At 38.5% G+C, this 24,687-nt stretch overlaps 1 protein-coding gene across 2 annotated transcripts in view; it reads right to left on the reverse strand.

Annotated features, from left to right (window-relative positions):
- Window positions 1-3,974: 3,974 nt before the first annotated feature.
- cdc14ab (cell division cycle 14Ab) overlaps window positions 3,975-24,687 on the reverse strand; it is a 28,791-nt gene continuing 8,078 nt past the window's right edge. Inside the window, exons 6-16 of one of the 2 annotated variants that reach the window (XM_061887903.1) lie at window positions 20,557-20,623; window positions 20,410-20,472; window positions 20,236-20,323; window positions 19,930-20,160; window positions 12,370-12,508; window positions 12,106-12,280; window positions 7,637-7,734; window positions 7,522-7,569; window positions 7,330-7,458; window positions 4,962-5,193; window positions 3,975-4,754 (exon numbers count right to left, since the gene is read on the reverse strand). In XM_061887903.1, the coding sequence (XP_061743887.1) occupies window positions 4,725-4,754; window positions 4,962-5,193; window positions 7,330-7,458; window positions 7,522-7,569; window positions 7,637-7,734; window positions 12,106-12,280; window positions 12,370-12,508; window positions 19,930-20,160; window positions 20,236-20,323; window positions 20,410-20,472; window positions 20,557-20,623 (1,300 nt within the window). In that variant the 3' untranslated portion in view covers window positions 3,975-4,724. The remainder of the gene's footprint in view (window positions 4,755-4,961; window positions 5,194-7,329; window positions 7,459-7,521; window positions 7,570-7,636; window positions 7,735-12,105; window positions 12,281-12,369; window positions 12,509-19,929; window positions 20,161-20,235; window positions 20,324-20,409; window positions 20,473-20,556; window positions 20,624-24,687) is intronic. The other variant, XM_061887904.1, reaches the window with a different exon arrangement.

Consider the following 24,687-nt stretch of genomic DNA (forward strand, 5'->3'; position numbering starts at 1 on the left):
TATCAATCAATCAATCAATCAATCAATCAATGTTTACTTATATAGCCCTAAATCACTAGTGTCTCAAAGGGCTGCACAAACCACAACACAAGCCACTACGACATCCTCGGTAGGCCCACATAAGGGCAAGGAAAACTCACACCCTTTTGCATGTCTCGAGACACAGTATCTGTATGTAATATTGGCGGCTTTTCTGATAGTTGTTTGTGCACCGTGTTGTTCCAGACCACAGCAAATGTTACCCAGCTTGGAAAGATTGTAATAAATCCATTAGAAGACAGCCTTCGGTTTCCTCTAACTTGGACACACACATCTATTATACCTTTGGCCATTTTAAGACAGTCATTTCCAGAAGTTATCTCACCTTCTGAGAAGCCTCCGTTTTACTAATGTTTTCCCATGTTGTAAAAATGTGTAGAATAAATATTACTTTTCAACATTTCTGTCATTTTGATAGTAGTCTATTATAGCCAATATAGACACATCATGTCATTATAACACTTATATAAGACATTAACAATCATTTTGATAGTAGGCTAATAGAGACACATCATGTCATTATAACACTTATATAATACATTAACAATCATTTTGATAGTAGGCTAATATAGCCAATATAGACACTTTATGTTTTGTCTTTATTAGAACATTTACATAAGACTTTTAAAGTCGTTTTGATAGTAGGCTAATATAGACACTTACATCATGTGTTGTCTTCATTATAACACTTATATAAGACTTTTAAAGTCATTTTGATAGTAGGCTAATATAGACACTTACATCATGTGTTGTCTTCATTATAACACTTATAAGATGTTTAGTCATTTTGATAGTAGGCTAATATAGACACATCATGTGTTGTCTTCATTATAACACTTATATAAGATTTTTAAAGTCATTTTGATAGTAGGCTAATATAGACACTTACATCATGTGTTGTCTTCCCTATAACACTTATATAAGACTTTTAAAGTCATTTTGATAGTAGGCTAATATAGACACTTACATCATGTGTTGTCTTCATTATAACACTTATATAAGACTTTTAAAGTCTTTTTGATAGTAGGTTAATATAGACACTTACATCATGTGTTGTCTTCATTATAACACTTATAAGATGTTTAGTCATTTTGATAGTAGGCTAATATAGACACATCATGTGTTGCCTTCATTATAACACTTATATAAGACGTTTAAAGTCATTTTGATAGTAGGCTAATTTAGCTAATATAGACACTTTATGTTTTGTCTTTATTATAACATTTATATAAGACTTTTAAAGTCATTTTGATAGTAGGCTAATAGACACTTAAATCATGTGTTGTCTTCCCTATAACACTTATATAAGACTTTTAAAGTCATTTTGATAGTAGGTTAATAGACACTTAAATCATGTGTTGTCTTCATTATAACACTTATATAAGACTTTTAAAGTCATTTTGATAGTAGGCTAATATAGACATTTACATCATGTGTTGCCTTCATTGTAACACTTATATAAGACTTTTAAAGTCATTTTGATAGTAGGCTAATAGACACTTACATCATGTGTTGTCTTCATTATAACACTTATATAAGACTTTTAAAATCTTTTTGATAGTAGGTTAATATAGACACTTACATCATGTGCTGCCTTCATTATAACACTTATAAGATGTTTAGTCATTTTGATAGTAGGCTAATATAGACACATCAAGTGTTGCCTTCATTATAACACTTATATAAGACTTTTAAAGTCATTTTGATAGTATGCTAATATAGACACTTACATCATGTGTTGTCTTCATTATAAAACTTATATAAGACTTTTAAAGTCATTTAAATAGCAGGCTAATATAGCTAATACAAACACATAATGTGTTGTCTTCATTATAACACTTGTATAAGACTTTATGTTTCAATTGATTTCTCCAGATTCTATAATCTATAACAAATAATATGGCATATCACATAAAGTGATGTGGCGGCCCATGTCAAATAATACACAAAATGATGTGGTGGGCCAATTAAATGAAAAAGGCAGACCACACAAAATAATATAGCATATCACATAAATTAATGTGATATTGGACATAAAATGCTGCGGCAGGCCACGTAAAATATGGCACATCACAAAAATAATGTGTCAGGTCACATAAATTAATGAGATATTGGACAAAATATGAAGCGGCAGGCCACATAAAATATGGCATATCACAAAAATGTGGCAGGCCACATAAATCAATGCGATATTTGACATAAAATGAATCGGCAGGCCACATAAATATGGCAGGCCACATGAATCAATGCGATATTAGACATAAAATGATTTGGCAGGCCACGTAAAATATGGCGTATCACAGAAATGTGGCAGGCCACTTGAATTAATGCGATATTTGACATAAAATTATGCAGAGGGCCACAAAAAATACGGCATATCAAGAAATGTGGCAGGCCACATAAATTAATGCGATATTGGACATAAAATGATGCGGCAGGCCATGTAAAATATGGCATATCACAAAATGAATGTGTCAGGCCACATAATTATTGTGAAATTGGACATAAAATGAAGCGACAGGCCACATAAAATATGTCATATCACAGAAATGTGGCAGGCCATAAATAAAGAGATATTGGACATAAAATGAGCCGCAGGCCACATAAAATATGGCATATCACAGAAATGTGGCAGGCCACATAAATTAATGCGATATTGGACATAAAATTATGCGGAGGGCCACGTAAAATATGGCATATCAAGAAATGTGGCAGGCCACACAAATAATGCGATATTGGACATAAAATGAAGCGGCAGGCCATATAAAATATGGCATATCACAGAAATGTGGCAGGCCACATAAATGAATGCAATATTGGACATAAAATGAAGCGGCAGGCCACGTAAAATATGGCATATCACAAAAATGTGGCAGGTCACATAAATTAATGCGATATTTCACAGAAAATGATGTGGCATATCACAGAAATGTGTCAGACCACATAAATTAATGCTATATTGGACATAAAATGAAGCGGCAGGCCACGTAAAATATGGCATATCACAAAACTGTGGAATGCCACCAAATTAATGCGATATTGGACATAAAATGATGCGGCAGGCCACGTAAAATATGGCATATCATAAAAATGTGGCAGGCCACGTAAATTAATGCGATATTAGACATAAAATGATGCGGCAGGCCACGTAAAATATGGCATATCATAAAAATGTGGCAGGCCACGTAAATTAATGCGAGATTGGACATAAAATGATGCGGCAAGCCATATAAAATATGGCATATCACAGAAATGTGGCAGGCCACTTAATTAATGCAATATTGGACATAAAATGATGCGGCAGGCCACTAAATATATGGCATATCACAAAATGCGGCAGGCCACATAAATTAATGCAATATTGGACATAAAATGACGCGGCAGCCCATGTAAAATATGGCATATCACAAAAATGTGGCAGGCCACATAAATTAATGCGATATTTCACAGAAAATGATGTGGCATATCACAGAAATGTGTCAGACCACATAAATTAATGCTATATTGGACATAAAATGAAGCGGAAGGCCACGTAAAATATGGCATATCACAAAACTGTGGAATGCCACCAAATTAATGCGATATTGGACATAAAATGATGCGGCAGGCCACGTAAAATATGGCATATCATAAAAATGTGGCAGGCCACGTAAATTAATGCGATATTGGACATAAAATGAGACGGGCCACATAAAACAACATAACATGCAGAGGGCCACACAAAATAATATGGCACAAAACATAAAATTTGGCTGGTTACATAACTCAATGCAGTATTAGACATCAAATGTGGCGGGCCACATAAATTAAATGCGGTAGAAGACATAAAATGACGCTTTGGGCCAAGTAAATTGATGTGGCCTTGAGTTTCACGCCTGTGCTTCAAGTAACCAATTAAAGGATGAGTGTGTGTTGTCAGAATTGAGGAAAGGAGGTCATCAAAAATAAATTTATTTTCTCCAGCAGGTTACAGGAAAATAAACATCTTTTCATGTTTGAAAAAATAAGAGCTTCCTGAAAGCTTCAAAATAAATGCCCTGCAATAGATAGTTAAAAATAGGATATTAGCTGCTCGTTACGGCCAAGACAAACAGGAAGCACTTCTCTACAGTTCATTTGTAGCTCAGTTCAACGCTCCTTTATGGCACACATCTTCATCGTCGTCGTCATCATCGTGTTACTTCAACTAAACCACTGTGCTTTGGTCACCAGCAGCCTTTATTTTGAAAGTGCCCAATATTGCTCTTAAAAATGGAGGTAGAAGAACGTGGTCCATAATTCAATAACCTTCATCATCAGCGCCATTAATCAGACACACCTTTGTTCCCATCAACTCCAGTCTCAACGTTTGAGATGCACAGTTAGCAACTAAGGCTACTTCCTGAAGCTAACTGCTAGCACGAGGCTAACAGCCTGTGTGTGTGTGTGTGTGGACTTAAAAGGACTTTCCTATTCCGGAATCCAAAAAAGCCCAAAAGGAAGCAGTTCATTAAAATGTCTCTCCGCCAATCACGCAGCGAATACTGTAACCATGACAACGGTCGTTCAAAGAGTCTTTAAAAACTAAAATCTCTTACCTAAATAAATCTTTTACGTACAAATTCAGTCTTTTTCGAAAAGCAGCAGCGGCCACAGGGCCTCCTGGGTAATGGTGAGTGTGTTGTGTTCAGGGCACCTGGGATCTTCTAGAACTGGATGTAGTCAGACTGAAGGGACTGAAAGCCAAAAAAAAAAAAAAAACCAAGTCAGGCGTCTTCTGAACGCATTGGCACGCTGTTAACTATTTTGCTAACCCTAACACAGCAAACCCACAATAATACACACACACACACACGCACACGCACACGCACACGCTGCATGCTGATGATGTCACAGCAGAGCGAACCAATGAGCACAAAAAGGGGCGGGGCCAGCCCACTTACGGGAATCGAGCGGCTCAGGTAGCGTCCGGACGGAGCGGTTAGAGCGCCGTACGACGAGGAAGGGGGCGCCGCTGACCCTGCCAGGGCGCCGCCGTGGACCTCGTGTGGCGTGCCCCGGGGGGCGTTACCATAGCTACACGGGGAGGGCGGGGCCAAGGAGGAGGCATACATCTTCCTGTCCTCCTCCGCCTGGGCAGCGTACACGTCACCGAGCGAGCTGGCCAATCGAGAGCTGATGCACACGCACACACAAACACACACGCGCACACACACACAGACACACACACACACACACACACACACACACACACACAAGCTCATCTTTACCAGGGGTCACCAACACGGTGCCCGCGGGCACCAGGTAGCCCGTAAGGACCAGATGAGTCGCCCGCTGGCCTGTTCTAAAAATAGCTCAAATAGCAGCACTTACCAGTGAGCTGCCTCTATTTTTTAAAATGTATTTATTTACTAGCAAGCTGGTCTCGCTTTGCTAGACATTTTTAATTCTAAGAGAGACAAAACTCAAATAGAATTTGAAAATCCAAGAAATTATTTTAAAGACTTGGTCTTCACTTGTTTAAATAAATTCATTTATTTTTTTACTTTGCTTCTTATGACTTTCAGAAAGACAATTTTAGAGAAAAAATCCAACCTTAAAAATGACTTTAGGATTTTTAAACGCATATATATCTTTTTACTTTTTAAATTCCTTCCTCTTCTTTTTTGACAATTTAAATCAATGTTCAAGTATTTTCTTTTTTTATTGTAAAGAATAATAAATACATTTTAATTTAATTCTTCATTTTAGCTTCTGTTTTTTCGACGAAGGATATTTGTGAAATATTTCTTCAAACTTATTATGATTAAAATTTAAAAAATGGCAAATCTAGAAAATCTGTAGAATCAAATTTAAATCTTATTTAAAAGTCTTTTGAATTTCTTTTAACATTTTTGTTCTGGAAAATCTAGAAGAAATAAAGATTTGTCTTTGTTAGAAATATAGCTTGGTCCAATTTGTTATATATTCTAACAAAGTGCCGATTGGATTTTAACCTATTTAAAACATGTCATCAAAATTCTAAAAAAAATCTTAATCAGGAAAAATTACTAATATGTTCCATAAATTATTATTTTTTTTTTTCGACAAGATTCGAATTAGCTAGTTTTTCTATTCATTTTTTTCGGTTGAATTTTGAATTTTAAAGAGTGGAAATTGAAGATAAACTATGTTTCAAAATTTAATTTTCATTTTTTTCATGTTTTCTCCTCTTTTAACCTTCGTCTTGTGTTAGGGTCGGCACCGACCCATTTCAGTTTTTCAATGCTGAGAAAGAACCACATAAATGTATTGTTTTGCCTCAAGGCTTTTTGACTTTGTCAGGAACCTCTATTTCAACAAAATAAAACTTTTTTTTAAATTATTATTTATTTTTTCACTAAACTATAAAATGCTTTGGTTGAAATTATGACCTTGGCGTTGTTCGGGTCGGTTTCGACCCAGTTATAAAATTAAGATTATCAAGCAATAATTCGAGCCAAAACTGAACACAATGAAAGCCAGCATCTCTGCCAATCATGTGAACTTTTGGGGATTCTCATTTTACCTTTTTATCCAGTACAAAAACAAACAGACGGGCATGTCCAGACATGTGAGGTCAATTCAGTATGAAATTATTGAAATAAAAAAAAAATGTATGTAAGCGATTTGTTCTAATAACCCTCAGTAATAGTCAGGTAACACAACAACCTTTCATTTTTTTATACGGTTCTCTTGAGGTTAATTTTTACCATTTTTGAAATTGAAATTGAGGGGTGTACTGACATTATAAAAAGGCCCAATGGCCCACACCAAAAATATCAAAACCAATATTTTCATGAATAAAGAAGCCTAACAAGGTAACCAAGAGCTGAGAAACAAATTGGATGATAGTTGTTTTTAGTGTATTTTACAGCTGATTTAAGACATTCGTCAAAACTGACCCGTTAACATAAGAGATGGTAACAGAAAGCTAACACAAGAGGAAGGTTAAACCGTTCAATTAAGTGTTTTTTTCATCATTTATTCTCTACAAAACACCTTCCGTAAAAGGAAAAAAAATGTACGACGGAATGTCAGACAGAAATACCCATTTTTTTTATATATATAGATTTATTTATTAAAGGTAAATTGAGCAAATTGGTTATTTCTGGCATTTTATTTAAGTGTGTATCAAACTGGTAGCCCTTCGCATTAATCAGTACCCAAGAAGTAGCTCTTGGTTTCAAAAAGGTCGGTGACCCCTGATCTACACTAACGAGTCATGTGACGGCAGCGGCCAATGAGAGTGGTCGTTATCCTCGTGGAGAAGGAAATGGGGGAGTGTCTGACCTCATGCTGGACGACGACGAGGGACTCCTGCCGATCCTCTTGACTACGGCGGCGGCGGCGGCGGAGGATGTCGGGAACTTGAAGGACTTCAGCGGGGAGGCGGAGCTCTGATCCCCGCCCATGGACAGCCTGGGGAGAGACGCCGACCGTCAGCACACGTGTTTAGGACGCCCGCGTGGCGTGTGTGCTCACCTGAGAGGCTGCGACGTGGACCTGCTGTGGTTCTTCGTCTGCTCCACTCTGAAACACACACACACACACCCGTCGTTAGCCCCGCCCTCGGCTTGACGCCGTCGACTTCTGGTACCTCGACGCTCCAGCGGTGGATGGGCGCGCAGAACGCCGACTTTTTAAGGCTCTCAGTTTGTCTCCCTGAGTCGGAGTGGACCGCTCACTCATGTTGCTCTGGACAATGACAACACAACATTTAATGACAGTGTGTGTGTGTGTGAGAGAGTGTGTGTGCGTTCTTGTATTTCTACCCTTCTTGAGACATCAACAAGGAAAAGTAGCTTCCATATGAGGAGGTGTGAACAAGTGATGACATAAATCAGTGGTCGGAAACATTTTTGGCTGAGAGAGCCATGAAAGCCAAACATTTTAAAATGTATTTCCGTGCGAGCCATATCATATTTTTTAACACTGAATACAACTAAATGCGTGCATTTTTTTCAAGTAAGACCAACATTTTTACAGTATAATAAGTCTCTAATTATTTTTAATATTATTGTTATTTCTTGAACAGGTGCGGTAGGAAATGCATGAGGATGTTTTATATTTTGAACGTTATTTTTAACATCGTGATTACCAGCGGAATTATTCATTACTTATCGTGTTAAGCAATGTCAGCTAAGATTTATCTGAGAGCCAGATGCAGTCATCAAAAGCGCCACATCTGGCTCTAGAGCCATAGGTTCCCTACCCCTGACATAAACCATGGTCCCAATAACATTGCATCTAATAAAGAATGTCTCATTTGCACCCCTGCTGGTGACATCTATCCAAATGAGGGTGGTTCCAAACAAATTTTGCTGTGTCCATCCATCCATCCATTTTCTACCGCTTATTCCCTTTCGGGGTCGCGGGGGGTGCTGGCGCCTATCTCAGCTACAATCGGGCGGAAGGCAGGGTACACCCTGGACAAGTCGCCACCTCATCGCAGGGCCAACACAGATAGACAGACAACATTCACACTCACATTCACACACTAGGGCCAATTTTAGTGTTGCCAATCAACCTATCCCCAGGTGCTTGTCTTTGGAAGTGGGAGGAAGCCGGAGTACCCGGAGGGAACCCACGCATTCACGCATTCATTTTGCTGTGTGTTAGTTATAAAAGTGCTCCCCCTCTGGTCAACATATGAAATAACGAATGTGTGTAAGAAATTAAAATGTGCCCCCTTTGGTCAAAATTAAAAAAATATATATATATATATGTATATGGAGACCTTCTGTAATAACATGAAGCAAATAATAGAAATGTAAAAAAATTGTGATTTTTATTTTATTTTTTTTTACATAAAAGGTTTGTCTTTTTTATATTTGCAGAGTATGTATGTATTATTAATGTTGTAAATAAAAAAAATTATATATATAGAAAGGATGGTCCAAAAGAGGTAGGCATTTTTCAGAGGTCTCAAGAAGGTAACAAATACAAGACAGTGTGTGTGTTTGTGTGTGTTCTTGTATTTCTAGCCTTCTTGAGACATGAAGGAAAAGTATCTTCCATATGAGGAGGTGTGAACAAGTAATGACATAAATCATGGTCCCAATAACATTGCATCTAATAGAGAATGTCTCATTTTCACCCCTGCTGGTGACATCTATCCAAATGAGGGTCGTTCCAAACAAATTTGGCTGTGTTAGTTATAAAAGTGCTCCCCCTCTGGTCAACATATGAAATAACAAGTGTGTGAAAGAAATTGAAATGGTCAAAATTAATTTTAAATATATATATATATATGTATATGGAGACATTCTGTAATAACATGAAACAAATAATAGAACATTTAAAAATGCTGATTTTTTTTTTTTTTTTTTTAACATAAAAGGCTTGCCTTTTTTATATTTGCATAGTATGTATTAGTGTTGTCCCGATACTAATATTTCAAAACCGGTACCAAAATTATTTTGATACCTTTTGGTACTTCTCTAAATAAAGGAAAAAAAAGGAGATCACAAAAAAAAAGAATTTTTTGGCATTATTTTAACACAAAAATCTTAAGGTACATTAAACATATGTTTCTTATTGCAAAATAGTGAACATACAAGACAACCTGTCTTATTAGTAAGCAAGCAAACAAAGACTCCTAATTTAGTCTGCTGACTTATGCAGTAACATATTGTGTCATTTCTACACCTATTATTTTGTCAACATTATTAGGACAAGTGGTAGAAAATTAATTATTAATATACTTGTTCATTTGCTGTTAATATCTGCTTACTTTCTCTTTTAACATGTTCTATCTACACTTCTGTTAAAATGTAATAATCGCTTATTCTTCTCTTGTTTGATACTTTACATTATCACAAATTTGAGTATCAATCCGATACCAAGTAGTTACAGGATCATACATTGGTCATATTCAAAGTCCTCATGTGTCCAGGGAAATATTTCCTGAGTTTATAAATACACATTTTTAAAAAACAAAAGATGTGATGCTAAAAAACATTAAGGTAATCATAGTATTATCGACTAGATACGCTACTGTACTTGGTATCATTACAGTGGATGTTAGATGTGGATCCACCAATGGTGTTTGTTCACATTTTGATTGGGGGGTGACCAAAAATATCGACGTAATCATAGTAGTATCGACTAAATACGCTACTGTACTTGGTATCATTACAGTAGATGTTAGGTGTGGATCCAACAATGGGGTTTGTTCACATTTTGATGGGGGGGTGACCAAAAATATCGACGTAATCATAGTATTATCGACTAGATACGCTACTGTACTTGGTATCATTACAGTGGATGTTAGATGTGGATCCACCAATGGTGTTTGTTCACATTTTGATTGGGGGGTGACCAAAAAATATCGACGTAATCATAGTAGTATCGACTAGATACGCTACTGTACTTGGTATCATTACAGTAAATGTTAAGTGTGGATCCTACAATGGGGTTTGTTCACATTTTGATGGGGGGGTGACCAAAAAATATCGACGTAATCATAGTATTATCGACTAGATACGCTACTGTACTTGGTATCATTACAGTAAATGTTAGGAGTGGATCCAACAATGGGGTTTGTTCACATTTTGAAGGGGGGGGTGACCAAAAATATCGACGTAATCATAGTATTATCGACTAGATACGCTACTGTACTTGGTATCATTACAGTAAATGTTAAGTGTGGATCCTACAATGGGGTTTGTTCACATTTTGATGGGGGGGTGACCAAAAAATATCGACGTAATCATAGTATTATCGACTAGATACGCTACTGTACTTGGTATCATTACAGTAAATGTTAGGTGTGGATCCAACAATGGGTTTTTATTCACATTTTGATTGGGGGGTGACCAAAAATATCGACGTAATCATAGTAGTATCGACTAAATACGCTACTGTACTTGGTATCATTACAGTGGATGTTAGGTGTGGATCCAACAATGGGGTTTGTTCACATTTTGATGGAGGGGTGACCAAAAAATATCGACGTAATCATAGTATTATCGACTAGATACGCTACTGTACTTGGTATCATTACAGTAAATTTTAGGTGTGGATCCAACAGTGGGGTTTGTTCACATTTTGATGGGGGGGTGGGGGGGGTCACCCAAAAATATCGACTAAATCATAGTATTATCGACTAGATACGCTACTGTACTTGGTATCATTACAGTAAATGTTAAGTGTGGATCCACCAATGGTGTTTGTTCACATTTTGATGGGGGGGTGACCAAAAAATATCGACGTAATCATAGTAGTATCGACTAAATACGCTACTGTACTTGGTATCATTACAGTAGATGTTAGGTGTGGATCCAACAATCGACGTAATCATAGTATTATCGACTAGATACACTACTGTACTTGGTATCATTACAGTAGATGTTAGGTGTGGATCCACCAATGGGGTTTGTTCACATTTTGATGGGGGGGTCACCAAAAAATATCGACGTAATCATAGTATTATCGACTAGATACGCTACTGTACCTGGTATCATTATAGTGGATGTTAGGTGTGGATTCACCAATGTTTTTTTTCAAATTTTGATGGGGGGGGGTGGGACCGGTATCTTTCAGAGGTGGTACAGTACCGAAAATTATTCATTAGTATCGCGGTACTATACTAATACCGGTATATCATACAACTCTAGTATGTATATATTATATATCTTTCATGTCCTTTGTGTTTTTTGATGTTTCCCTCTTACACACATGTAAGAGGGATGTGTGCTATGGCTATGAGTTTTTTTTCCCTTGGCCTCAGTCTGGACCCCCTCTCCAGGGGCCCAGGCTTAGACCGATTTTTTATATTTTAATCTTTAGTTTTTTTCTCCCATTCCCCCCCACTTCTTTACCTGTAGCTCACCTTTTTTTATAAGGGGCGCCGGAAGTTGGCAGACCCGTCAGCGATCCTGTTCTGTCTCCCTGTAATGTTTGTCTTATCTTGAATGGGATTGTGCTGAAAATTCTAATTTCCCCTCGGGGATTAATAAAATACGTCTGATTCTGATTGTGATTATTAAGGAGGTCTCAAGAAGGTAACAAATATAAGAATGTGTGTGTGTGTGTGTGTGTGTGTGTGTGTGTGTGTGTGTGTACCTCCAGCAGGCTGTCAGAACTCGATGAAGGTCGGACGCCACCGTTGTAGACGGACTTAGTGGGATTCAACTTGAGATCATCCATCGTAGCGATAAGGTGAGGCATCGTCCTCTCCTCCAGCTTGGACTTCTGGGAGCGCTGGTTGTCTCCTAGCAACCAAAGCCACGCCTGCTTCCTGTCAACAAAGTCCATTCCGGTCAGTCTGACCGACTATCGCCGCACTCAATGACATCATTTTTTGAAAGTGGGGCAAAATGTCCTCACTCGAGCAGGAAAAACTGCTGCGGTCCAATCACAGAGCCGGGCCTGCATATCCGGATCCAGGCGATGGCTTCCAGCGCAGTGAAGCGATAATGCTTCATGAGGTAACAGCCGATCAGAGAGCCCGTCCTGCCCAGACCAGCTGGAGAGACAGCGAGGGGGCGGAGCGTCAGATCAGACACGCCAGATGTGTGTGAAGTGGGCCCCCCCTCGTTGTTGCAAATTTTCAAATAACACTGACATTCCTTTGTGCCGTAAAAAATGTTGTTTGTCGTTAAGTTATTTTAAAATAGACTACTTTTACATTGCAGGTCAACAATATATTGTTTGTGAAAGGGACAGTTATCATCTCTGCTAAAGCTAAATGGTTAACTTAGCAAAGTTTTTTTCGAGGGTCAGAAATGAGCAAAGGGATTAAAAAAAACATCTACAATACTACTGTATCTGCACAAAGTTGTGAAAAACAGAGTGCCATCCATCCATCCATCTTCTTCCGCTTATCCGAGGTCGGGTCGCGGGGGCAGCAGCCTAAGCAGGGAAGCACAGACTTCCCTCTCCCCGGCCAATTGGTCCCAGCTCCTCCCGGGGGATCCCGAGGCGTTCCCAGGCCAGCCGGGAGACATAGTCTTCCCAACGTGTGCCGGTCAGACGTGCCCGAAACACCTCCCGAGGGAGGCGTTCATGTGGCATCCTGACCAGATGCCCGAACCACCTCATCTGGCTCCTCTCCAGCTTTACTTTGAGTTCCTCCTGGATGACAGAGCTTCTCACCCTATCTCTAAGGGAGAGACCGCTTGTACCCGTGATCTTGTCCTTTTGGTCATAACCCAAAGTTCATGACCATATGTGAGGATGGTAACGATAAATTGAGAGCTTTGCCTTCCGGCTCAGCTCCTTCTTCACCAAAACGGATTGATACAGCGTCCGCACTACTGAAGACGCCGCACCGATCCGCCTCTCGACCTCACAATCCACTATTCCCTCACTAGTGAACAAGATTTCGAGGTACTTGAACTCCTCCACTTGGGGCAGGGTCTCCTCCCCAACCCGGGGATGGCGCTCCACCCATTTCCGGGCGAGAACCATGGACTCGGACTTAGAGGTGCTGATTCTCATCCCGGTCGCTTCACTCGGCTGCGAAACGATCCAGTGAGAGCTGAAGATCCTGGCCTGTTGAAACCATCGTTCTTCATTAAATTCTAATTATTGGACCTTTTTACACTTTTTAGGACCGCGTGGATACCTTGAGGGGAGCATGATGACGTCATTATTCAAACTAAATATTTTAGAATACCTAAAAAAAAAACATAATGACACATACCAGCACAAATGTTAATATTTGCAACTTGGCTGAAGTAAGCGGACGCGTTGACGGGATGGCTTCACCTTTGCAATGGACTGCCATGGGTCTCCGCTGTCGTATTTTACGACATTTTTGATGCTATATAAAACAGGAATGAGAAAGAATTCCACTTTCAAAGCTTCAACAATTAGTTTCCTCAGTTCTCAAACATTTATTGAGTGTTGTCAAAAGAAAAGGTGATGTAACACAGTGGTGAACATCAGAGGTGGGTAGTAACGCGCTACATTTACTCCCTTACATCTACTTGAGTAACTTTTGGGATAAATTGTACTTCTAAGAGTAGTTTTTATGCAACGTACTTTTACTTTTACTTGAGTATATTTATAGAGAAGAAACGCTACTTTTACTCCGCTCCATTAAACTACAATCAGCTCGTTACTCGCTACTTTTTTTTATCGATCAGTTAATGCACGCTTTGTTTGTTTTGATTTTGTCAGACACGCATTCAAAGTAGGAACTACGCATGCCTGCGTTTCACCAATCAAATGCAGTCACTGGTGACGTTGGACCAATCAAACAAAACCAAGTGGTCACGTGACCGTCACACGACAAATCCGACCTAAAAAAGTTGAAAAACGTATTGGGGTGTTACCATCTAGTGGTCAATTGTTCGAAATATGTACTGTACTGTGCAATCTACTAATAAAAGTTTCAATCAATCAATAAAAAGTGTAAAGGAAAAAAAACACTTTATTTCAACCGTACTTCCTGTTAAAAGCCTCAAGACTGATCGCACAGTTCCTGTCTTCACAATAAAAGTGCCGCACCAAAGCGCCTGCGCTAACAAAATAAGAGTCTACGAAAGCCAGCGCAAACAAGCTAGCAAGCTACGGAGTTTGCCGCCAATGTATTTCTTGTAAAGTGTATAAAAACGAATATGGAAGCTGGACAAATAAGATGCCAAAAACCAACGACTTTCATGTGGTATTATACGGAAAATAGGAACTTTTTTTCTCCATTTGAAAATGTGGACATTATCAGCACTATACTGTCTGATTCCAATCAATACAAGTCATCAGAATCAGGTAATACACCAACTTATATTCTTGTCTTCATGAAAGATAGGAATCTATATGTTAAACATGCATGTATATTCATTAAAACACCTTTAACATGTCAACAAAAATGGCAAAATAAATAACTATAAATTATATACTGTATATATATATATATATATATATATATATATATATATATATATATATATATATATATATATATATATATATATATATATATATATATATATATATATATATGTATATATATATATATATATATGTATGTAAATGTATATATGTGTGTGTATGTATATATGAGGTAGATCACCTCAACTTGGTCATTTATTAAGTAATTGATTAACGTTGAAAAACTTATTGGGGTGTTACCATTTAGTGGTCAATTGTACTGAATATGTACTGTACTGTGCAATCTACTAATACAAGTTTCAGTCAATCAATCAATCAATCAATCAATCAATCAATCAATCAATCAATCGATGAATGGCTACTGAGCCTATGGTGCTGTTAAGTTATTGTGGCTCAATTTGCCTTAATTTCTTTTATTTTAATGTATTATTATTTAATATATATTATTGTTTTAGTTGCTTAAGAGATATTCCTGGCTATGAATTTGCTCATTGCTATCTTTATGTTTTTGTCCATTATTTGTTGCCGTAATCATTAAACAAACAGGTTACTCATCAGTTACTCAGTACTTGAGTAGTTTTTCTCACAACATACTTTTTACTTTTACTCAAGTAAATATTTGGGTGACTACTCATTACTTTTACTTGAGTAATAAATCTCTAAAGTAACAGTACTCTTACTTGAGTACAATTTCTGGCTACTCTACCCACCTCTGGTGAACATGCCCTTTCCCAACTACTTTGGCACGTCTTGCAGCCATGAAATTCTAAGTTAATTATCATTTGCAAAAAAAATAAAGTTTATGAGTTTGAACATCAAATATGTTGTCTTTGTAGTGCATTCGACTGAATATTGGTTGAAAAGGATTTGCAAATCATTGTATTCCATTTATATTTACATCTAACACAATTTCCCAACTCATATGGAAACGGGGTTTGTAGTTGTATTCAGTGTTAAAAAATATTATATGGCTCTTACGGAAATACATTTTAAAATATTTGGCTATTTGGCAAAAAGGTTCCTGACCCCTGCGTTATAGCGTCCTCACATTTCAACATTGCATGTTTTAAATAAAAATAACGTCAATAAAGACCTTTCAAAATTGTATTTAAGTGATTTTATGAGCTTTTTATGAGATTTTTGGAGAATTTTAGACGTTTTAAAGCAGTGGTTCTTAACCTGGGTTCGATCGAACCCATTGGGTTCTGTGAGTCAGGCTCACGGGTTCGGCGGATGTCAAAACACAACCTCATCGTGTAAATAAAAACTTCTCCCTATCGGCGTATTACGGATACGGCAACAGCAGAAGTCACACTGATTTGCAGGTGTGTCATTTGTTGTGAGTTTATGCACTGTGTTGGTTTTGTTCTTTGAACAAGGTGATGTTCATGACTTCATGGACAGTTCATTTTGTGCACCAGTAAAAAAACATGGTAACACTCTAGTATGGGGAATATAGTCACCATTAATTAGTTGCTTATTAACATGCAAATTAATAATGTATTGGCTCTTAACCAATCATTATTAAGTATTTATTAAGGCCTTATTCGGCATGGGCTTATTCTAATTCTAACCCTAACCCGAACCAAATAACTATAAATTAAGTCTTTGTTTCTTAGAATATGTTCCCCGAGTGTCCAAAAAACTCTAAATTAAGTCTTTGTTACTTAAAATATGTTCCCTATACTAAAGTGTTACCAAAAACATATAACTTTGTCTTGAATTTGACAAAAAAAGGAGGGTTCGGTGAATGCGGATATGAACCTGGTGGCGTTTGGTACCTCCAACAAGGTTAAGAACCACTGTTGTAAAGCCTTAAATTCTAATTATTAGACCTTTTTACACTTTTTAGGACCGCGTGGATACCCTGAGGGGAGCATGATGACGTCATTATTCAGACAAAATATTTTAGAATAACTAAAAAAAAAACATAATGACACATACCAGCAAAAAGGGACAACAGTGTTATGTTAATATTTGCAACTTAGCTGAAGTAAGCGGACGCGTTGACGGGATGGCTTCACCTTTGCAATGGACTGCCATGGGTCTCCGCTGTCGTATTTTACAACATTTTTGATGCTTTATAAAACAAGAATGAGAAAGAATTCCACTTTCAAAGCTTCAACAATTAGTTTCCTCAGTTCCCAAACGTTTATTGAGTGTTGTTCAAAGAAAAGGTGATGTAACACAGTGGTGAACATGCCCTTTCCCAACTACTTTGGCACGTGTTGCAGCCATCAAATTCTAAGTTAATTATTATTTGCAAAAAAAATAAATAAAGTTTATGAGTTTGAACATCAAATATGTTGTCTTTGTAGTGCATTCGAATGAATATTGGTTGAAAAGGATTTGCAAATCATTGTATTCCATTTATATTTACATCTAACACAATTTCCCAACTCATGGAAACGGGGTTTGTAGTGGTATTCAGTGTTAAAAAATATTATATGGCTCTTACGGAAATACATTTTAAAATATTTGGCTATTTGGCAAAAAGGTTCCTGACCCCTGCGTTATAGCATCCTCACATTTCAACATTGCATGTTTTAAATAAAAATAACGTCAATAACATTTTAAGACCTTTCAAAATTGTATTTAAGTCATTTTATGAGCTTTTTATGAGATTTTTGGAGAATTCTAGACGTTTTAAGGCAGTGGTTCTTAACCTGGGCTCGATCGAACCCATTGGGTTCTGTGAGTCGGGCTTAGGGGTTCGGCGGAGGTCAAAACACAACCGACTCATTGTGTAAATAATAACTTCTGCCTATCGGCGTATTACGGATACGGCAACAGCAGAAGTCACACTGATTTGCAGGTGTGTCATTTGTTGTGAGTTTATGCACTGTGTTGGTTTTGTTCTTTGAACAAGGTGATGTTCATGACTTCATGGACAGTTCATTTTGTGCACCAGTAAAAAAAATCATGGTAACACTCTAGTATGGGGAATATAGTCACCATTAATTAGTTGCTTATTAACATGCAAATTAATAATATATTGGCTCTTAACCAATCATTATTAAGTATTTATTAAGGCCTTATTCGGCATGGGCTTATTCTAATTCTAACCCTAACCCGAACCAAATAACTATAAATTAAGTCTTTGTTTCTTAGAATATGTTTCCCGAGTGTCCAAAAAACTCTAAATTAAGTCTTTGTTACTTAAAACATGTTCCCTATACTAAAGTGTTACCAAAAACATATAACTTTGTCTTGAATTTGACAAAAAAAGGAGGGTTCGGTGAATGCGCATATGAACCTGGTGGCGTTTGGTACCTCCAACAAGGTTAAGAACCACTGTTGTAAAGCCTTAAATTCTAATTATTAGACCTTTTTAGACTTTTTAGGACCGCGTGAATACCCTGGGGGGAGCATGATGACGTCATTATTCAGACAAAATATTTTAGAATAACTAACCCCGCGACCCCGAAAGGGAATAAGCGGTAGAAATGGATGGATGGATAAAAAAAAACATAATGACACATACCAGCACAAAGGGACAACAGTGTTATGTTAATATTTGCAACTTAGCTGAAGTAAGCGGACGCGTTGACGGGATGGCTTCACCTTTGCAATGGACTGCCATGGGTCTCCGCTGTCGTATTTTACAACATTTTTGATGCTTTATAAAACAAGAATGAGAAAGAATTCCACTTTCAAAGCTTCAACAATTAGTTTCCTCAGTTCCCAAACGTTTATTGAGTGTTGTTAAAAGAAAAGGTGATGTAACACAGTGGTGAACATGCCCTTTCCCAACTACTTTGACACGTGTTGCAGCCATAAAATTCTAAGTTAATTATTATTTGCAAAAAAAATAAATAAAGTTTATGAGTTTGAACATCAAATATGTTGTCTTTGTAGTGCATTCGAATGAATATTGGTTGAAAAGGATTTGCAAATCATTGTATTCCATTTATATTTACATCTAACACCATTTCCCAACTCATATGGAAACGGGGTTTGTAGTGGTATTTAGTGTTAAAAAATATTATATGGCTCTTACGGAAATACATTTTAAAATATTTGGCTATTTGGCAAAAAGGTTCCTGACCCCTGCGTTATAGCATCCTCACATTTCAACATTGCATGTTTTAAATAGAAGTAACGTCAATAACATTTTAAGACCTTTCAAAATTGTATTTAAGTCATTTTATGAGCTTTTTATGAGATTCTTGGAGAATTTTAGACGTTTTAAAGCAGTGGTTCTTAACCTGGGTTCGATCGAACCCATTGGGTTCTGTGAGTCAGGCTCACGGGTTCGGCGGATGTCAAAACACAACCTCATCGTGTAAATAAAAACTTCTCCCTATCGGCGTATTACGGATACGGCAACAGCAGAAGTCACACTGATTTGCAGGTGTGTCATTTGTTGTGAGTTTATGCACTGTGTTGGTTTTGTTCTTTGAACAAGGTGATGTTCATGACTTCATGGACAGTTCATTTTGTGCACCAGTAAAAAAAACATGGTAACACTCTAGTATGGGGAATATAGTCACCATTAATTAGTTGCTTATTGACATGCAAATTAATAATATATTGGCTCTTAACCAATCATTATTAAGTATTTATTGAGGCCTTATTCGGCATGGGCTTATTATAATTCTAACCCTAACCCGAACCAAATAACTATAAATTAAGTCTTTGTTTCTTAGAATATGTTCCCCGAGTGTCCAAAAAACTCTAAATTAAGTCTTTGTTACTTAAAATATGTTCCCTATACTAAAGTGTTACCAAAAACATATCTTTGTCTTGAATTTGACAAAAAAAGGAGGGTTCGGTGAATGCGCATATGAACCTGGTGGCGTTTGGTACCTCCAACAAGGTTAAGAACCACTGTTTTAAAGCCTTAAATTCTAATTATTAGACCTTTTTAGACTTTTTAGGAGCGCGTGGATACCCTGAGGGGAGCATGATGACGTCATTATTCAGACAAAATATTTCAGAATAACTAAAAAAAAAACATAATAACACATACCAGCACAAAGGGACAGCAGTGTTATGTTAATATTTGCAACTTGGCTGAAGTAAGCGGCCGCGTTGACGGGATGGCTTCACCTTTGCAATGGACTGCCATGGCGCCGGGCGTGCTGTCGCAGAGGGACAGGAAGCGGCGTGTGATGATGTCACTGGGCGTGCTCCCGTCCAGGAAGAAGAGGTCGTAGTGGTCGAAGCCGGCGTCTGTGAAGCGCTTGGCGTCGTAGATCTTCTTGTTGAGACGCACAACGGCGCTCACGTTGTGCTTCCTGAAGTAGGGGAAGTAGGCCTCGGGGGCGTGGAGCGGGTAACCTGAGGGGGCCGGAGCCACGGGCACACAAGTTAACATAACGTTGGGAGTGTGTGAATGTGTGTGTGTGTGTTCACCGTTCTCCACTTTGCTTTTGGGATGTGGTCCGCTAAAAGCCAGAAGTTTGCTGGGAACAATCCAGTTGAGGTCTCCGTTCTCCACCCGCTGGAGGAAGGGCGAGTTAATCACATCGCGTCGCATCCCAGAGAGACCGCAAACAAGCAATGCATGCTGGGAAAGGAAGCTCGTACCTCGTAGTGTTCGTACTCATCCACGTCAAACGTCTCGAAGTCAAAGAACCCGTGTTGGAGTGCCTAAAAAAAAAAAAAACGCAGGAAAGGTTGACAGGAGGCGGCGACGAAAAGCAGCCGGCGAACGAGACGTGAATGACAGCTCACCTTCCTGATGCCCTGCAGGCAGTCGAGCACGGTCAGGTTGAAGGTGCAATTCCCGAAAGACGCGTCCCTGCACAAACACAACGTTGGCAACTGTGCCACAAACACATGGCTTTGTCTAGCTCAGGGGTGTCAAGCTCAAATACAGAGTGGGGCAAAATTTAAAACTGAACAAAGCCGCGGGCCAGGGTTGAACAAATTATCCTTTTAATAGGGACCCAAACACGTTTTGCATTGAATATTCAACAAGCAAGGCTTATATAACTTTATAGTGACATGCAAAATTCAGTTTCAAATAATAATAATAATGAAAAAATATCAATGGCATATTAATTAAAATTGAAACATAAATTGAATGCCTATTTTCCAGTGTGGGCGGCATAGCTCGGTTGGTAGAGTGGCCGTGCTAGCAACTTGAGGGTTGCAGGTTCGATTCCCGCTTCCGCCATTCTAGCCACTGCCGTTGTGTCCTTGGGCAAGACACTTTACCCACCTGCTCCCAGTGCCACCCACACTGGTTTAAATGTAACTTAGATATTGGGTTTCACTATGTAAAGCTCTTTGAGTCACTAGAGAAAAGTGCTATATAAATATAATTCACTTCACAATTGGCAGCCTTCTGAGGTAAATATCAAAATAAACTTGTTCCACAGGCTTATAGGCAAGGCAAGTTTATTTGTTTAGCACTTTTCATACACAAGGCAGACTCAAAGTGCTTCACAGACAACAAATCAATATGAAAGAAAATAAAAGCAACATTAAAATGCAGACAATACAAATAAAAACAGTCCGGACGTTACAAGTTAAACGATTTAGCTGAAAGCTAAGGCGAACATAAAAGTTTTCAGTCCAGTTTTAAAAGTAGTCAAGAGTTGGGGAAAGTCTGACATCTTCAGGAAGTTTATTCCAGCTATTTGTTGCGTAGTGACTGAATGATGCTTTATATATTATAATAAATTTGAAAATAACAATAATGAATGAATCAAACCTTCAAGCCTTGAAGTAGCAAGAGAAGTGCATGAATAAAACGTTAATTTGCTACACTGATTTGCTTTAACACTGAATATGGAACGAGCAACGCTTATATAACTTAATAGTGCAAAATCAACTTTCAAAAAACAAACGAAAAAAACATCAATGGTATATTAAAGGCCTACTGAAACCCACTACTGCCGACCACGCAGTCTGATAGTTTATATATCAATGATGAAATATTAACACTGCAACACATGCCAATACGGCCTTTTTAGTTTACTAAATTTCAATTTTTAATTTCCCGCGAAGTGTCGTGTTGAAAACGTCGCGGTATGATGACTCGTATGATGACGCGTGCGTTTGACGTCTCAGGTTGTAGCGGACATCATTTTCCAGCCCGATCCAAGCTATAAGTAGTCTGCTTTAATCGCATAATTACACAGTATTCTGGACATCTGTGTTGCTGAATCTTTTGCAATTTGTTCAATTAATAATGGAGAAGTCAAAGTAGAATGATGGAGGTGGGAAGCTTTTAGCCTTTAGCCACACAAACACAGCCGGTGTTTCCTTGTTTAAAATTCCCGAAGGTGAAGCTTTACTATGGAACAGAGCGGTCAAGCGAACATGGATCCCGACCACATGTCAACCGGAAGGTTTTGGTGAGAAAATTGTGGTAATAAGTTGGCTCTTACCGTAGTTATGAGCGGAGCCAGCGTCCTCCTGCAGCTGCTGTGGCGACTATTAACTCCTCCCACGGAGACACTGGCGGTCACTAAACCCGTGGCCACACCCCTCCGACTTTCAGGTACTATATAATCTCACTAAAAAACTAGCAACACAACAGGCAGATAAGGGATTTTCCAGAATTATCCTAGTAAATGTGTCTAATAAAATCTGAATCGCTCCCACTGCAATCGCTTTTTTTTTTTCTAATCCTTCACTATCAATTTCCTCATCCACGAATCTTTCATCCTCGCTCAAATTAATGGGGAAATTGTCGCTTTCTCGGTCCGAATCGCTCTCGCTGCTGGTGGCTATGATTGTAAACAATGTTCAGATGTGAGGAGCTCCACAACCCGTGATGTCACGCACACATCGTCTGCTACTTCCGGTACAGGCAAGGCTTTTTTATTAGCGACCAAAAGTTGCAAACTTTATCGTGGATGTTCTCTACTAAATCCTTTCAGCAAAAATATGGCAATATCGCAAAATGATCAAGTATGACACATAGAATGGACCTGCTATCCCCGTTTAAGAAAATCTCATTTCAGTATGCCTTTAAATAAAATGTTAAAAAAAAATTGAATGCCTCTTTTCTATTTGCAGCCTTCTGAGGTAAATAACATGAACTTTTTCCACAGGCTAATAAATTTGAAAATAAAATAATTATTAAAATCAACCATTCAGGCCTTTTTACTCCTCAGTTTGCGACACACTGATCTAATCTGATGTGCCCACCTGGCATCTTTTCTTGGATGCTAGTTCATTAATGTCAGGGCTCAGGTGGGCGGGGTTGGGGGTTTGGTAGCGGGGGGTGTATATTGTAGCGTCTCGGAAGAGTTAGTGCTGCAAGGGGTTCTGGATATTTGTCCTGTTGTGTTTATGTTGTGTTACGGTGTGGATGTTCTCCCGAAATGTGTTTGTCATTCTTGTTTGGTGTGGGTTCACAGTGTGGCGCATATTTGTAACAGTGTTAAAGTTGTTTATACACCCACCCTCAGTGTGACCTGTATGGCTGTTGACCAAGTATGCCTTGCATTCACTAATGTGTGTGTAGAAGCCGCGTATGTTACTTGACTGGGCTGGCACGCTGTTTGTAAGGAGGAAAAGCGGACGTTACGACAGGTTTTAGGGAGCACTAAAGGCAGTGCCTTTAAATCACGCCCCCAATAATGTTGTCCAGGTGGAAATCGGGAGAATGGTTGCCCTGGGAGATTTTTGGGAGGGGCACTGAAATCCGGGAGTCTATCGGGAAAATCGGGAGGGTTGCCAAGTATGAGTATTAGCGGTGAATGCGATGTTATCCGCTTTACATTACCAGCAGGCCAGCTCTAATGTGAATTTGGATATTGCCTCAAGGGCCAAATTAAATTACACGATGGGCTAAATTTGGCCCGCGGGCCAGAGTTTGACACCAATGGTCTAGCTGGACATCTTTAGATCCATTAATCATCCGATACTTTTCCAAGTACTTTCATTTGTCAGAGGATCAGTGAAGGCAGCACAATGTGGGCGTGGCCTGACAGTAACACTAAATCCATCAGCTGTTTAACCCTGCTGTTACATAATCAAGGCCTTTATCTCACACTCACACACACACACACACACACACACACACACACACACACACACACACACACACACACCTCGGTTGGTAGAGTGGCCGTGCCAGCAAATTGAGGGTTCCAGGTTCAATCCCCGCTTCCGCCATACTAGTCACTGCCGTTGTGTCCTTGAGCAAGACACTTTACCCACCTGCTCCCAGTGCCTACCACACTGGTTTAAATGGAACTTAGGTATTGGGTTTCACTACCGTATTTCCTTGAATGTCGCCGGGGTTCTAATTAATTTAAAACCTCTTCTCACTCCGGCGCTTACCAAAGGCATGCGGTAAATTTAGGCCTGTGCTTAAAAATTTGAGTGTGATGTAAAGATACCATCATGAAAAGCACATTTAATAAAAAAAACGTTATTATGGCCTTACCTTTACTTATAAATGAAGTCCACGCGCAGCTCTTTCTGATCAAAAGCATCGATAACTTGTTTATAGAAATCTTCCTTATCTTTCTTCAGTTTTAAAAGTCCCTCTGTCTCGATGGAGATCTTCCTTAATTACCTCCTGCTTCGATTGAAAGTCCACTTTAGAAAACGGTTTTATTTTAGATATGTAATCCTCCATGTTAAAAGTGCAAGTGAGAAGAAAAAATAAACGATTGCTGCTCACTCTTGCTGCTTGTTGTCATTTCTTCTGCAGCCGAGTAGTCGCAAGAAGGATCACTAGCGCCCTCTACCACCAGGAGGCAGGAGTCATTTAATGCCTCATATTTGACACACGCAGCTACGGTATATTAATAAAACATAGCTGCTTACAGTTCTTTTTAACATATTCAATAGCTTGCACCTTAAATCCTACTGAATAGCTCTTAATCTTCTTCCCTT

The sequence above is a fragment of the Nerophis ophidion genome, linkage group LG26 (assembly GCF_033978795.1).
Source record: "Nerophis ophidion isolate RoL-2023_Sa linkage group LG26, RoL_Noph_v1.0, whole genome shotgun sequence".
NCBI lineage: Eukaryota > Metazoa > Chordata > Actinopteri > Syngnathiformes > Syngnathidae > Nerophis > Nerophis ophidion.